This window comes from Calidris pugnax, unplaced genomic scaffold, assembly GCF_001431845.1.
Source record: "Calidris pugnax isolate Ruff unplaced genomic scaffold, ASM143184v1 scaffold28, whole genome shotgun sequence".
Taxonomy (NCBI): Eukaryota; Metazoa; Chordata; class Aves; order Charadriiformes; family Scolopacidae; genus Calidris; species Calidris pugnax.
Genome location: NW_015090842.1, coordinates 19,336,335 through 19,352,436, shown reverse-complemented (window position 1 = coordinate 19,352,436; position 16,102 = coordinate 19,336,335). Strand labels below are relative to the sequence as shown.

Here is a 16,102-nt window from a genome sequence, read left to right as displayed (position 1 = left end):
ATCCTGGCCTGTGTCAGGAACAGCGTGGGGAGTAGGGCCCGAGAGGTGATCATTCCCCTGTACTGGGCACTGGTGAGGCCTCACCTTGAGCACTGTGTCCAGTCTTGGGCCCCCTACCATAAAAAAGACATTGAGGTGCTGGAGCGGGTCCAGAGAAGGGCGACAAAGATGGTGAGGGGTCTGGAGAATAAGTCTTATGAGGAGAGGCTGAGGGAACTGGGCTTATTCAGCCTGGAGAAGAGGAGGCTGAGGGGAGACCTTATTGCTCTCTACAACTCCCTGAAAGGAGGGTGTAGAGAGGTGGGGGTCGGTCTCTTTTCTCAAGTCACAGGCGACAGGACGAGAGGAAATGGCCTCAAGTTGCGCCAGGGGAGGTTCAGGCTGGATATTAGGAAAAAATTTTTCACTGAAAGGGTTCTCAGGCATTGGAATGGGCTGCCCAGGGAGGTGGTTGAGGCACCATCCCTGGAGGTGTTCAAAAGACGGGTTGATGTAGTGCTGGGAGGTCTGGTTTAGTGATGATGCTCCTTGTTTGTTGTGCGGGTGTCTATTTTTGTTAAAGTTAGGTTGACGGTTGGACAAGATGGTCTTTAAGGTCCCTTCCAACCTAGAAGATTCTGTGATTCTGTGAACACTGTTTGTCCCAGCTGGAGTTGCCAGGTTTTGTATGTGGTTAAAGTCTTGGGGGCTTAGGACCCACAGGAGCTTTGCTTAGGAATGGCTGTGTTAGTCTCTTCTCTCCTGCTAGAGCAGAGACAAAGCCTCTTTCAGTTTCATCTAGCTGCTGGCGTCCCCAAACTGCAATTTATCAATACAGGAGATTTAAAAAAAAAAAAAAAAAAAAAAAGGCAAAAGGCAATTAATATGAGCAAGGACTTCAAAACTTCCTTGTAAGCACTTTCTGAATAAATTCCACTCAAGGGGCAGTTGGCCGAGATGGTGACTCTCCCAGAAATTCTGCTGGTTTGAACCTGTGTTTTGCCAAAACTTGCCAAGCTCGAAATTGGGATCCCAGCTCACTTGTCCCAAAGCCTTTCCCAGATATTACTTTGGGAAGTGACACTGTATCAGCAAGTCTGCATTTCCTATGAACACGTTACATTAGAACAGGTAAGAGCTGTGACCTCCAGCTCTGGTGTTGATGTGGAGTTCAGAGCCGATTTCCTGCTGGGTAACTCCATCCGGAGAGGGTAATACGCCACCCAGTGGACGGTTTACACCATAATTTTTAGGAGTGATCAATGTTTCCCCTTTTATTACTGTTTGTATGTTACAGTTGCATTTCAGGTGTAAAGGGTAGAGTGTAGGATTTAACCAGTTGTGGAAACGTAAATCACGAGATCAAATACTTTACTGGAATGCCAGATCCAAAAAACCTGGAAGTGTTTTGTACTCCCCAATGCAGAAGTAGGACAGTTTAATAACAAGCCCAGTATTCAAAGACTGTGATGAGAATGCCATTCACAAAATAAGAAAATTCAAGGTAGTGATTTGCTATACATTCAAAATGTCTTCAGACATAAGAGGAGGGAGAAAAGGAAGATATTCTAGTATCGGTTTCTGTTCTACTCTAACAGATTAAATTGATGTTTACATATAAAAATTTTTTGAAGTTATCTCCTTTATCATAACACTTAAAACTTTTTTTTTAATTGAAACTTAGAATAATAACTGTCTCTAATATTAAAGGTATATACGAGCAGTGAGACGTTAATTTACTCACCAGCTTTACTCCATGTAGTTACAAAGATGCTGCAGTGCAAACACCATAGGACAGAGGCACATATTGAACTTCCCTCAATACTTTCTATGGTTGTTTTTATCTGCTATGTTTAAATAAATCCTTTTTCCTTAGCACGCTCTGTACTCAGACTTCAGTTGTGTCTTATTATTTGGAGCCTGCATAGAAGGTGTAGTCCTGAGAGATAAGTAAGTTTTACTGCTTTAATGCTCTCCTTTCTTTTTATTTTTTGCAGGGAAGGTGTGTTCTTTCCTGGTGCCTTTTAAACCGCATTTGAATGTAAATTGTAAACCTGTAAACCATCTTTTGGGATTCTTGTATTTGATTTTGGTATTTTCTTGCATCACTCCTCAGATTCTTCATCCTATGTCTTAATTCCCCCCCTGCCCTGCCCTGCCCCAAACCTATTTTGTCTTGTGTTGACGTACCTTTTTCAGTTTCCGGAGGTACTTGTTCAAAGATCAGATCTCTAACAGTAAACTAGATTTTTACTTTTTCTTCCCTGGAGAAGCAAGATACAAACCAACAAAAATTCACGGGTGGTTTTTTTTGTTGTTTTATTTTTTTTCTGTTTTTCTGTTCCACATAAACCTTAATTTCTTTCCTTGTTTGTTATCCTCTTTTTGTTAATTACTGAGGCTGGCACAATTACACTAAGTTTGGTGTTTGGTTATCTCTGCCCTCTGATTATTAGTTATCAGACATTTCTGTCTGTAAACCAAATAACAGCATTCCCATTACTAGAGTCTACAAGTGCTTTCTGTGAAAAATTCCCTCGTGTTGGTGGACTTTTCCCAGTGGAAAAGCAATGAAGTGAATATTATTTTCCGGAAAAAAGACCCCAACCCAACAAACCAAACCAACCAACAAACAAAAAACCCCCCAAAGCCTTCTGTAGGGATGTCTGATGTGGATTCTGTTGGGTGTTTTAAACATTTAACTTCTTTTTTGTGTTAAGAACTACATCTTTCTAGGTGAAAGTAGAAAATAATGTTGTGCTAATAATCGAAAGCAAGTTTTCAAATTGTAGAAATCTAGCTGCAGACACTTCAGATTGTTCATTACTTCCAGTATTTCCCAATCAAGAAAATATATAGTATTTAACATTTCAATGACATCTTAAAATAGATCAAGAAAACTAAATGTGAGCGTCCAAACCCTCCTGTCAATGTGCCTGCTCCTCTCTGCAGGTTCGGCGACGCAGTGAACAAGAACCTCGTGGTGGGCACCCTGTCCTGGCCCTCGCCCTGGGTCATCGTCATAGGGTCCTTCTTCTCCACCTGTGGGGCAGGTCTGCAGAGCCTGACCGGAGCCCCCCGCCTGCTGCAGGCCATAGCCAAGGACAACATCATTCCCTTCCTATGGGTAAGGAGATGTTTAAAAAAAAAAGAAAGAAGAAAAAAAAAAAGTCATTCTGTACATAGTAACTAACCAGGCATTTGACTTTATGCTTTTGGAAATCAGATTTATTTTCCCTAGCTTGCCCAGCATTGAACTGAAGGTAAATATTTTTTATTTTAAGGCTTTGTTTACTTCTGTTAAAATCCAGGAATATTTTTAAAGGGGTTTGAATACACCTGTATGGTAATTTTATGAAATCTAACATCTCATTCAGTGGAAAATCACTATTGTTTTTTAAAAAGTTGGTTTTGGGTTTGGTTTTTTTTTTCATTATAACTTTATTAAATCCTTGGAAAGTATGCTTAATATTTCTATTTCTTCAGATTTTTGGTCACGGAAAAGCGAATGGTGAACCGACATGGGCTCTTCTGTTAACAGCATTAATTGCTGAGCTGGGGATCCTTATTGCTTCCCTTGACATGGTGGCTCCAATTCTGTCAATGTAAGAAACAGGGTTGTTGCTGTTTGGGGGGGTGGATGAGAAGATGGCAATATTCTTTTGAGTTTTGATAATTTGATTGTCTTTTGGAACTGTATCTTAAATCAGCAAAAGAAAATTACTGGAGCCTGAGTTCCCCTTTTATTATTTACATGAATTCTCTGACTTTGGGCTCTGCATATAAATCTTATTGTTTCTGCTCTGAAGCATTCCATGAATAAACATGTTTTTAGTATATTGTTTTGTTTGGGAAAATGTTATTTTAATCACAGAACAAAGATAATGATGATGTTGTGGATAGATCTAACTTGAGCCAATTAGAAAAAAAAAGTTCTATCTACTTTATACTGATAGCCCGAAAGGTTAATAAAAATCAGAGGGATGGGCACATGTGAACAGGGCAGCTGTATTTTGACTTGTCCTGGTTTGAGGTAGAACCAAACCAATTTTACTGTTCTGTTCTACCTCAAACCAGGACGTGACTGTACATCATTTGCATGATTATAATATGTCAGAATTGAAAAAGGTGTGTGCTAAGAGGTTTTGCTGGTTTTGTTTCTGCAGGTTTTTCCTGATGTGCTACCTCTTTGTTAATCTGGCGTGTGCAGTACAAACACTTCTTAGGACTCCAAACTGGCGGCCCCGATTTAAATACTATCATTGGTAAGCAAAGGCCATCACGCTTAGTGCCTCGTCTGACATGTACAGTGTGGGTTTTAGAAGAACCCTCTCGATGAGGGCTGTGGGCATCTTTTATTTCCTCTGGATGTCAGCTCTAGTCAAGGGTATGTTGATGTAACGTTCAGGACCAGATCCAGGTACAAGCGTTTGTACAACAACAGGACACTGAAACTGTTGAGGACTGGAGAGATTCATTGGAAGCTTTACTTTCACTGCCCTTTCAGAGAAGACAATCTAAAGAAAAAAGAACAAGAGAATAATTGTTTTTAAGCTTTTCTACCCCATTACTCACTGATATCTTTGCTTTTTGTTGCAGGGCCCTCTCCTTTTTAGGCATGAGCATTTGCCTTGCACTGATGTTCATTTCATCTTGGTACTACGCGTTGGTAGCTATGCTTATTGCGGGCATGATTTACAAATATATTGAATACCAAGGGTAAGTATTAACTGGATAGACAAGAGGAGGAAGGAGATGGGGTGTAGTGTTTGAATTATCTCTAGAAGGATCTGTTCAGAGTTGGGATTTAGGGCTTCCCTTACTAGTTCATGTTTTCTTCATTGTGTTACTGAGTCGGTGCTAAAAAGCCCATGAGGTGTTTTGTTGTTAAGCCTCTAAAGGTGTTTGATGAAAGTTGAGAGTCACAGGGAGCAGAAACCCTGGTTGGGGTCTGCCCTGCTGTCTGTCACACGTCATTGCTTCAGGCCAGAACAGGTGAAGGCAGCCACCTCATTCCAGTTGATCTGGTGCAAAGGGCTGTCTGGGACAGGCCTGGAAAAGTTGCATCTGCAGGTCAGGCTGCCTGGGAGTGTTAATGTCTGATGGAGTCAGGCTGTGTAACTTAATTTTAACAAATCAGGTATCGAAATACTTGATATTTGTTTATGCTCGGGAAGCACTCTCTGTAGTGGAGTGTTGATTACAAATTAAAAGCAGAATGGTGGTGGTGTGGTGTATGTGTAACTGAGTCATTTGCACATCTCTCATGTGATATATAGTAAGCATCACATATGTAGACAAATGATAAATATGCAGGCAATGTCTGCTATATATCACATTATTAAGCTCATTGTAGGGTGATAATTTCTCTATAGCATGACTGTAAGTGTGCAATTAAATGCTCATTAAACCGTATGTTGGGTAAATTGTGTGTTCTTCACAGTGCAGAGAAGGAATGGGGTGATGGCATCCGAGGTCTTTCACTCAGCGCAGCACGATATGCCTTACTCAGGCTGGAAGAGGGCCCTCCACACACAAAGAACTGGAGGTACTCCCTTTTGGCTCATGAAATGCACTGTCGTGATTTTCTGCTTGCACTTAAGGAATTAAACTGGACTCCAAACAAGACGCTCTTGGTCTATGAATGAATTTAAATGCCCAGAATATTAAAAAAAGAAAAGAAGTGTTGAGTCTGCAGTAAGGTGCCCTGTCGCTGCCCAAGCACTGCTCTGTCGACCTTGTACACACAGACCTTTGGTGTCCTTTGGATCTTTAATTGACCTCTGAATCAGTAAATTCAGAAGTGGAACGTGGGGAACCTTGGAGATCTCTGAGTACAGAGGCCTCAAGGCCCATGGTAATTTCCACTGGTGGCACAAAGAAGTCACTGCTACCATTCTAGGATTAAAAAAACAGAACAGTGGCCAACATTTCTGCCTCTGGCTTTGTGTGTTGAAGACACATTAAGTGGGAAAGAACTGTCCTCTCAGTTATGCATTGCACAACTCTTAGGCTCTGAACAAGAAGACTAGGAATCTACCAAAGAGGAGATCTTTAGAATTCTTTTTATAGTTGCTCAACCATAGAAAATAACTTGACTGATGTGTAGCAATCCCTTAAGGGGCAGAAAACAGGTGGAATCTCTGTTTAGATGAAAATATTTGTGTTTGGGACAAGTATCCAGATAGATCTGGAAGGGCAGCCTTACAGTACAAACAGAGTGCACACTCTAATAGTACTTAAAAAAGCCTTGAAAATCAGCCGTGTAAATAAAAGTTATTCAGGCCTTTTCAGGTAAGTACATGAACAAAAGAATGTAGCAGCAGAATTCCCTCAGTGCTTCAAATCTGCATTGAATCAAGGGAAATAAAGTATTAATTAAAACCCTCCTAATGTGTGAGTTACAAAAAGAGATAATATTCAAGCACAATTAAGATAATGCGAGAGGCAGTTTTTACAATTGTTTTTGTTAAAAGCATTAAGAAAATATACATTCCCTTTTTTATTTTCTCCAGACCTCAGTTGCTGGTGCTTCTGAAACTTGATGAAGATCTGCATGTAAAATACCCTAGATTGTTAACGTTTGCCTCCCAGCTGAAAGCTGGCAAAGGTTTGACTATCATAGGATCGGTGATCCAAGGGAATTTCTTAGAAACTTACGGAGAAGCCCAGGCTGCTGAACAGGTCAGTGTCTGAAACAAATTCCTGAAGTACGCAGGGGTGAGTGGGCAGGTAACTTAAAAGTTTCATAATCCTACATGGGGAAAAAAAGTGTATCCGTAAAGCTTCTGGGAAATACAGGGCTACAGGTCTCCAGTAAAGGGCTTGCAAACTTGTTTCAGCTGCCAGCTGTGGCTTTGGGAATATAAGATGACAGATGCTTGCAACTTGTGTAAACAGCCTTACTGCCTAACACTGCCTTCATTGATAGGCAGTGGTTGCTGTGGAAGTTCCTATGTGCTGAGTAACGGAGGGAAGAGGACTGTTCCGTTTTCTGAACATACCAAGAAAATTTTCAATAACTGTCAATTATTACAGACTTGGCAAACGTGCGGTGTCTCTTTCAGTGTGGTGATAAATTTATTACAAAAAGCATCGAAGGGTGGTCCTGAAAACTTGTTAATAAATCATTCCATCTTCCTCACTGTGTAAACGTGACTTTGTAGCCTTGTTTACATCTGTGTGGTCCCAGTACATCAGTGCTTTTCTTCCCTGGATGCTTTTTATACAGGGAAACTGTTACAAAAGGAAAATTAATTCATAGGCTTATGTGATGACCAAGTTTCTTTAGTTTTTAAACAAATAAAGGGTGTGGTATTCTTGGTAGGAGTGTTTGGTGCTTGTATTTGTAAATTGAATATAATGACACAGCATATTGCATAGAAATCTCAAACTGGAAATCTGAATGAAGTTAGTTAACCTCAGGTTTAAAAAGGTGAGCGTTTTAGGATTAGAAAATGGAAAGTGAGATAGTAATGCAGATAATCAGTAACTACTACTATGAATAAGAGATAAGCACAAACCAAATAACCCTTATCTTAATCTGTTAGCAATAATTATTACTATGTGTGTTCCCTTCCAAGTATCACATGCAGTTAGTGGGTATTTTCTCTCTATTTTATTAAGGAATGCATCAGAGCAGAACTTTGCTTTGAGAGGTGTTTTACCTGTGGATGTGCAAACCAGGAATTTATGCTGTAATGACGTGATAGAGAATTCCTTTTGATTGTGTGGTTTTTACTCGTCTGTCTTGCAGACTATTAAGAATATGATGGACATTGAGAAGGTGAAAGGATTTTGTCAGGTGGTTGTAGCCAATAAAGTTCGAGAAGGAATCGCCCACTTGATCCAGTCGTGTGGACTCGGTGGCATGAAACATAACACTGTGGTTTTGGGATGGCCATATGGCTGGAGACAAAGTGAAGATCCAAGGTCATGGAAGACATTTATAGGTGAGCTTTAAAGGTCCTGTGGGATCAAACACTGTGAACAGATGTTTATTACACATATGGTACACACAGGGGATTTTAACAGACTCCTTGTGTGATTGGTTTAGATTTTTAGTCTTTTTTTCTAGTATTAATTGTGAAGTAGATAGTTTCCATAAAACTGCTGTATGTTTGAATACCACTTCTTGTAGGCAAAAGACCTATGAAAGACGTTCAAAGATTAATCTAGCAGCTAAAATTCATCTGTCTAATGAATAGTTAAAAAAATACGGACTTGAGAGATACTGTTTTTATGGCAAACTGTAATTTGTTTCCTAGATAATCTCTGTCTTTTCACTGGTCCTAACCTACCCATCTCTCTTCACTACTGGAGCTCACCTTGCCGATATCCCTCTCCTTCCCCTATGGTCCAGACATTTAACACAGTCACATTAGAGCAGATGCTTTCTCCTCATAGTTACCTCTGAAGATGGCTGCTTTTAATTCAAACATGAAATAGGGCTTGTGTTGCTATAAGTCTGCTGTACCCAGCTTTGTCATTTGGTCTCCCCTGTCTATGCAAGCTTTGCTCTGCATGCTTTATGTAATCAATGACTTTTATGCTTTGCTGACACTTGCTTAGTGAGCAACTTTTTAAAATTATCTTTTTAAATGACAGATCACTCTTGCAGAATTGGAAGTAACCGTCTGTTCTTCCCCCTTTGGGCAGGTACTGTTCGCTGCACAACAGCAGCCCATCTGGCTCTGCTGGTTCCCAAAAATGTGTCTTTCTACCCCAGCAACCATGAGCGTTACAATGAAGGCAACATTGATGTGTGGTGGATTGTGCATGATGGAGGCATGTTGATGTTGCTTCCGTTTCTTCTCAAACAGCACAAAGTAAGGAGCTAGCCAAAGATTGTTTGTCACCCAATTACTTTGGTGTGTGTTAGTTTAAAGACACAAGGTCTGGTAGCAGAGCCCGTATTGGTAAACGAGAATGGGTGTATTGACAAGTTTCTGTTTCATACAACAAAAAAAAATACTCATTCAAATACTGAGAGTTTGTGTTCCCTCACCAGGTTTGGAGAAAATGCAAAATGAGAATTTTTACCGTAGCTCAGATGGATGATAACAGCATCCAGATGAAGAAGGACTTGGCTACTTTCCTCTATCAACTCCGAATAGAGGCAGAGGTAGAAGTGGTAGAAATGGTAAGGGATTTGAGCCCCTTTTTCACTTTATGATGCAAGTGGTGGTATTTGGTTATGACTTCATTACAAACACAATATTTTTTTCTTATTTCTCTAGCACAACAGTGATATCTCAGCATATACGTATGAGAGAACTCTTATGATGGAGCAGAGGTCTCAGATGCTGAGGCAAATGAGGCTGACAAAAACAGAGAGGGAAAGGGAGGTATGTCATTTGTGGTTGATTTGCTGTGGGCTCCTGAGGTGAATGACACAAGTATAGTGTTTTATATAGCTGCTGCTTAAATTTAACTCCTGTGTTCTAAAGATTTAAGGAAATACTTCAGTGTAGCTTTTTTGTTTCCCCAAACTGTGTGTAGTTGTTGAATAGCCTGGCTGTACTTGAAAAACCATGCTAGAAATTGTTTTGGGAGAAAACGATGGCAATATATATGCTGTAGAAATTATTTATGTGTTCTCCTTTGCAATGTAAATGATACTGGATCACTTGAGGATGCAAGTCTCAACCCTTTCTTGACCTTGCTTTTTACTTTATTTGGGTGTTTTTACTTTATTTGGGATGTCCGGAGTTTGTCTCAATTTATAGTATATCCTGTTTTCCTGCTGAAGACTTCATTCCAGTTTGGACTGTTAGGTCATGTAGCTATGAAAGGTGCAGATGATCTAATTTTTCTGCATGTGTTTGTCCAATGGTTTTTTGTCAGTTTTGAGTCAGACTGTATCATGATGTGAGCTAGACTGTCTTTTTTTTCTTGTGTAGATACAAGCCTCTGTTAGTCCAAATTCTGCACAGCTTACACCCACCAAAACTGTTTGAAGTCAGTTTGGTTTATAAGACTATTAGCTAGGGCAGATGCCTGGTCTCAGAATTTTCCTATATGCTAAATTGACGATACAAAATAAAGGATACAATGGAACAAAAAATCTTCTGTTGCTTAAAAAGAACCAAAGAATGTAAAATGAAGTCTCTGAGCTCACCTAGTCATTCATGTGCCCTCTAGGCTCAGCTGGTAAAGGACAGACATTCGGTAGCACGTCTGGAGAGCCTCTACTCAGATGAAGAAGATGAGGGGGACCCAGTTCCTGAGAACATCCAGATGACCTGGACAAAAGAGAAATGTGATGCTGAGAAGCGGAACCGAGGCAGTGCTGTGGGAAGCTTCAGAGATCTCATCAGCATTAAGCCGTGAGTCTTGTCAGAGTCAACAGCTTGTACCTCCTGAAACTCTAACTGTGCTGTGCTTTTATTATCTTTTGTCTCCTAAGGCTTGGTTTAGGCTCGCACAATAAACATTGAGACCCAACTACTGAAAAGACAGCAGTGAGCCTCTAATGAATTAAATGTGGCACACATCCCCCAGTATTTTATCCAGGACAGTCAAATTCTAAACTTGGAGCTGTTAAATCCTGTTATAACTTTCTTCCTGTCTCCCAATACCCCAGCAAAACATACAGTTAAAAACCAGACTGATAATTTCACTGATCTAGTCAGAATTTTAAAAAAAAAAGGGCTGATAATTTCACCATCTAATGTGTAGTGCAGATGTTTAACACAGCAAGGAAGAAGCTGTGGAGATGGTTTTGAATGACTGTGAATAGAGACCGTGTGTGATAGACCCCTCCAAGACAGACTTGCTGTTGAAGGAGCACGGACATGTAACAGCAGCCTTAGTCTGACCACGTATGTACTCCTTGAATAGCTGAAAGTAAAGTCTATTTGTGGCTTTGTATAAAAATGTGTGAATCTCCTGTGACCTCTCTGATGTACACCATCTTACCCAAAGCGTTCGCTCAGACAGCTTTGCATACATAGCAAAGGTCCAGGTTTTTCTTTCTAATCAATCCGTGAGAATTCCAGTCTAGTTTAGGATGAATTATACATAGTTGATATTCTGTAGAGATTCTGATGAATTTGGTGTTAACTACCTGTACTTTTTCCTCTTCCATGCTTTCAGAGAGTGGGAAAACTTGTAAGTTTGATGTTTAACTTAGAAGTACATTAAGATGGTTGAGAGGGAAGACTTAATTTTCTCAACTAAAAGCAGGAAAACTACATGTAATTATGGAGGAAAAGAAAAGGAGTTAGAGTTGAGGAGTCTTAGCAATGTTTTAAAGGGAGCAGGATTAACCACTTAAGCCAAATAATCATTATAAATAGCATGTAACAAACTATGAGAGTCATCCTGACAAGAACTAAGTCAGGATAGAAAACAATTACGGGTCTGAACCTATTTTCTTAAGCAGAGTATGACGCAAGAAGTGGGAAACATGACTCATTTAGGGAAGCTCTCATTCCACAACACTGCTATGATGTTATTTCTGGCAGTTTCTGGACACTAAACAAACCTTTTCTTATAGCCTACACCTTCAAATCACTGGGGAGATGCCAATTTTAAATGTCACTTCAGAGAATACCAAACCTTTATTTTTCAATTCCTTTTCCAAAACTACACACCGTTAATAACAGTGTATTGTTTCTGGTGCTGGTTTCTTCCTCACTTCCTGTAAACATGATCTGGCCTCTCTGTTGTCCCTGAGCTTTCAGAAGCTGAGGTGATGGAGACAGAGTTAAATATGCTCCAAGTTAAATAAGAACATGAAATAACAGAGAGGCGATCCGTGCATAATTTGTGCTGTCAGTATAATGAACATTATTCTTACCATTGCATCTCTATTTGCTGTCTGTATAAAAGATTTCTTTGCAAACGTACATATTCAGAAGAGCAGCAAGTTTACTAAAGACTTTCACTCATAATATGTAAAGCAGAATTAACAAAACTATGGATTCATGTTTGATTTGTTTCTACCAATACTTTTAAAAAAATATTAAAATGAAGAAAAAAAACCAAGTGGAAATCCTCAAAGCCACAAATATATTCTCCCTTTAAGTCTATTTCTGTACTGTTTTTCCTTTTACGTTACCAAAATAATGGCTGATTTCCTGTAGGAGGGAAACACTCCCTAGCTCAAAATACCCAAAGGATACTCTCCAGTTCTGTTCCTGCATGAATTGGTGTTATTTTGTGATGATATAGTCTGAATAATTAATCGTGTTACCTCTTTTAACCTGGATTCTTAAGGAGCAGAGGCTCATGAGATCATGCTGCATCTGCTCCCTTCTCTGCCACAACTTTGAGACTAAGGGGCTACTCAAATTTGAAAGCATGATTGAGATTTTTAAAGATACTTGGGTCATAATTGTTTCTTGTAAATAGCCAGGCAGAGAGTGATTACTGCCTGACTGAAGGAGAGGCTAAAATCCATATTATACACCAGAAAGCCCCACAAGCAGACACACATCCAGCCATCTGTAGGGTGTGTTCCAGCCCGTGAGTCTGTAGGCACCCAGGCTCTCTCTGGAGATGTCAACTGCTGCTCAGCACAACAAGACAAGGGCACTCTCAGAAGTGTGGGCTGAGCCCGGGTTCCAACGGGTCTCTGAGAGAGAGTTTTTGGGTACGGAGTGTGGGGAGGTGCGTGGTGTGTGAGGGCATCTGGAGAGGGCTGCCAGGAGGGGAGGCTCTGCAGTCACAAGTGCCCACGGTTGAAGAGCATGTTCCCTTTCTGCAAATGTGTTTTAATTTCTCATGCAAGACTGTAAATCATCGTAAAATACGCTTCTTGAAGAGAAATGTAACTTCATAAACTGGAGACTTGACTCCAGGGTTCTTAAAACCCATGGACCAGCAGGACCTGAAGAACTCTCTGAAATCTCTTTTGTATCTTCATCGTTAAGTTTGAAAAATTATACTGTGTGTTGACATTTAAACAGGGCATTTAGGAGATTTAAGATATGATTTAAGGGCCTTTTTAATCATTCAGTTTTCAGAGGCACGTTGCTAACAGTGAGTCTGAATGTGCTTCTTTTACAGGAACCAGTCTAATGTCCGAAGAATGCACACAGCGGTGAAGCTAAATGAAGTCATTGTAAATAGATCCCACGATGCCAGACTTGTTCTCCTCAACATGCCTGGTCCTCCAAAGAATACTGATGGTGATGAAAACTGTATCCTTCCAGGCAAGGCCTGGTCCACGTGGAAGGTCTTCCTTTAATCTGTGCTTCTGAATTCATTTTGTCACAAAAGCTGTCATACATGACAAAGGGTCCACCAAGTGGCGTGTGTGTAGTAATTGCTTGGAGTAAAAGTTGCCACTGGTTGCTCCGGAAGCCTTGTAGGTTTGAAATCAGTCTTGTCTAAATTCTTACTTGATTTAATTTATTTATTTGATTTAATTCTCAATAGTGGATGTAGCAGATGTTTAGGAAAGCATTCCCAGCAGCCAGGCCTGTGGCTGAACTCGAGTGAGCAGGAGGTCCTGAAGGAGAGGCCATATTTCAGGTGTAGCTCACACGTCAGAAGGTGGGAGCTTATCTCCAAGCACAGTTAAAATTCAACCCCCCCAGTATTTGGGCAGTTGGAGGGACACCTGCACCATGCCTCTAAGCTAGGGCTGAGGGCTGGGATCGGGTGAGCTGGCTGGCACTGCAGTTCTCTCTCCACAGCTTCTCTCCAGCCTTGGTTTGCACTGTAAATTAGCCAGCCTTTCACTGGCCCGTGCCAAAAAATGTATGTCGGAAATCACAGACCAAACGATTGTTTTCTCCTAAATCTAGGCAGTAGTACTTGTAACAGCTGTTTCGTAACAGTGTGCTGGCCAAAGAAAGGATAAAAACATTCCTTTTGGCATAAGGGGGTTTTCAACCACAGCTACTGCAGCCCAGGAGAGATTTAAACTTGAGGTTATAGGTGAGGATGGGTAGGTTCATTTTTGGAGCCGTCTGAAATTGGCTGTGTCAAACATGGGGGCAGCCACTGGCCTCGTCTCACAGAGGACGCTCCCCGCTACCAGAACCTCTTCAGGTAAACCTCATCATCACCCTGTGCTTTGGGTTTGGTACTTCTTCTTTCATCCTTGACTTGACTGAAACAGACATGGAGTTTCTTGAAGTCTTGACAGAGGGCCTGGAGAGAGTATTGCTCGTTAGAGGCGGCGGCCGAGAAGTCATCACGATTTACTCCTGAGTCAGTAGGAGCTCCTGAGGCTGGTCTGCGTTCACCTTCTTGGCCATAACGGACATTCCACTTTTAAACGGAGAAGAAAAAAGAAAAGGTTTTTTTTTTTGCCTAACTTTCTCCTCATCCAGTCCTATTCATTGTCTTTCCATTTGCAACATACATATCTTTTGGGATTGCAATACTGTTACCCCATCCAATTAGCAACATAAGTTAATTGTGAAGCTGCCACATTATTCAGTTTCTGCTTTGGTACTCCAGCATTTGTGCATGTAGTTTAACACTAAACCTATTTTTAGTCAGCACTGCTCTGTGCAGTATTTTTAGTAACTGTATGTAAAGTTAGGACATGAAAGCCAGTTACTGTAAAAAGATTTTAAAAGCTTTTTATATTAGGTTTGGGGAATAGAATTACATTATATAGCAGCTAGTTTCTGCTGAAGTTCAGCTATAAAGCATTTTCTAAGAGCACACTAAATTGTAAGAGATGGACTGGAAAAGCTTTGTTTTTCTGGGTTTATTTCCAGAACTAAACTTTCAGTATTGGATAAGAATTTATACTTTTAATACATTTATTGATAGAGATTTAAATAAATTATGTTGATATAGTTAAAATTATGTATGTAGCTTGCTACAAATTGTGTTGCTTCTGAGACTTGAGGTTCTGTGAGGCCAGATCCCTATTTATTTTTGTATTTATTTGTCAGAAATATTGGATACGCAGGTGCAGACTGTTCAGGGTAACAGAGATCTCACAATAAATTTTGAATCATCAGTGGATTGAAAGGACCAGTCCTGTGCAGTATTTCCATGCTTTAAATTTCTTGCAGACCATCCATCAAAGTACATTGAGCATGTTGGAGTCCCGTCTGTAGAGCCAGGTGCTATGCTGCACGCACAGCCATGGGATTGCACTTGCACAAGTACAGGGGACCTGCTGCTTCATTGTATGCTTTATGCCCTTAGAGGAAAAAGAAGAAAAGAAGACCTATATTAACCAATAAGTCTCTGGAGATTTTATCAAGCCCATTGAGTTGTACTTTATGTACATAACATTCGTATTTTTTCAATAAAATGTTGCATACACTTTCAACCTATTCTCTGCTCTGTGCACTGCGGTGAATGTGGGGGAGCTGGGGGTGTTCAGCCTGGAGAAAAGGAGGCTGAGGGGAGACCTTCTGGCTCTCTCCAACTCCCTGAAAGGAGGGTGTAGCCAGGGGGGGTCGGTCTCTTCTCCCAAGTCACAGGCGATGGGACAAGAGGAAACGGCCTCAAGTTGCACCAGGGGAGGTTCAGATTGGAGATTAGGAACAATTTTTACCCTGAAAGGGTTATGAAGCCTTGGAATGGGCTGCCCAGGGGAGGGGGTGAGACACCATCCCTGGAGGGATTCAAGAGATGGGTTGACATGGTGCTGGGGGACATGGGTTAGTGATGGTTTTTATCAGAGTCAGGTTGATGGTTGGACTGGATGATCTGAAAGGTCCCTTCCAACCCAGACAATTCGATGAATTGCCCAGGAAAGCCCTGTCTGTCCTTCCTGTGCAGGGCTGCTGTGGCCTGACCAGCACAGTGGTGCCTGTGGAGCTGCTGTGTGAGGGGAAAGTGACGGAGATGTTGATCCTCCCTGAAATGGCCCACGGACTGCACTGTGGAGGTGCCAGGTTAGTCTCTATGCAGCCTGGTGGTGTGAGGGAGTGAGTGAAGGCTGCTGTGTCTGGACTCACTGCCATGTGCCATGGCCAGGTAGAGCTCCATACCTGTACCCTACGAACCACACACAAGCTGCTGTGCCCTCGAGATTTCTGGGAAGCTGGAATCCCATAGAAGGGACACGTGTGAGCTGACCTCTGTGGGATGCAGGGCTGGGGGAAGTGTGGCTGGAGCTGCCTGGAGGAAAGAGACCTGGGGGTTCTAGTTGACAAACGGCTGAACATGAGCCGGCCGTGTGCCCAGGGGGGCAAGA

The 16,102-nt window shown here is 41.2% G+C and overlaps 1 protein-coding gene across 6 annotated transcripts in view; it reads left to right on the top strand.

Annotated features, from left to right (window-relative positions):
* Positions 1 to 15,233, top strand: part of SLC12A4 (solute carrier family 12 (potassium/chloride transporter), member 4) — a 50,327-nt gene extending 35,094 nt beyond the window's left edge. For 5 of the 6 annotated variants that reach the window (XM_014942315.1, XM_014942314.1, XM_014942312.1 and 2 more), the window contains 14 exons: positions 1,872 to 1,929; positions 2,932 to 3,106; positions 3,466 to 3,584; positions 4,146 to 4,244; positions 4,579 to 4,698; positions 5,423 to 5,527; positions 6,495 to 6,663; positions 7,736 to 7,931; positions 8,638 to 8,807; positions 8,990 to 9,121; positions 9,219 to 9,326; positions 10,123 to 10,307; positions 12,994 to 13,127; positions 14,054 to 15,233. In XM_014942315.1, the coding sequence (XP_014797801.1) occupies positions 1,872 to 1,929; positions 2,932 to 3,106; positions 3,466 to 3,584; positions 4,146 to 4,244; positions 4,579 to 4,698; positions 5,423 to 5,527; positions 6,495 to 6,663; positions 7,736 to 7,931; positions 8,638 to 8,807; positions 8,990 to 9,121; positions 9,219 to 9,326; positions 10,123 to 10,307; positions 12,994 to 13,127; positions 14,054 to 14,145 (1,862 nt within the window). In that variant the 3' untranslated portion in view covers positions 14,146 to 15,233. The remainder of the gene's footprint in view (positions 1 to 1,871; positions 1,930 to 2,931; positions 3,107 to 3,465; positions 3,585 to 4,145; positions 4,245 to 4,578; positions 4,699 to 5,422; positions 5,528 to 6,494; positions 6,664 to 7,735; positions 7,932 to 8,637; positions 8,808 to 8,989; positions 9,122 to 9,218; positions 9,327 to 10,122; positions 10,308 to 12,993; positions 13,128 to 14,053) is intronic. The other variant, XM_014942316.1, reaches the window with a different exon arrangement.
* Positions 15,234 to 16,102: the final 869 nt, after the last annotated feature.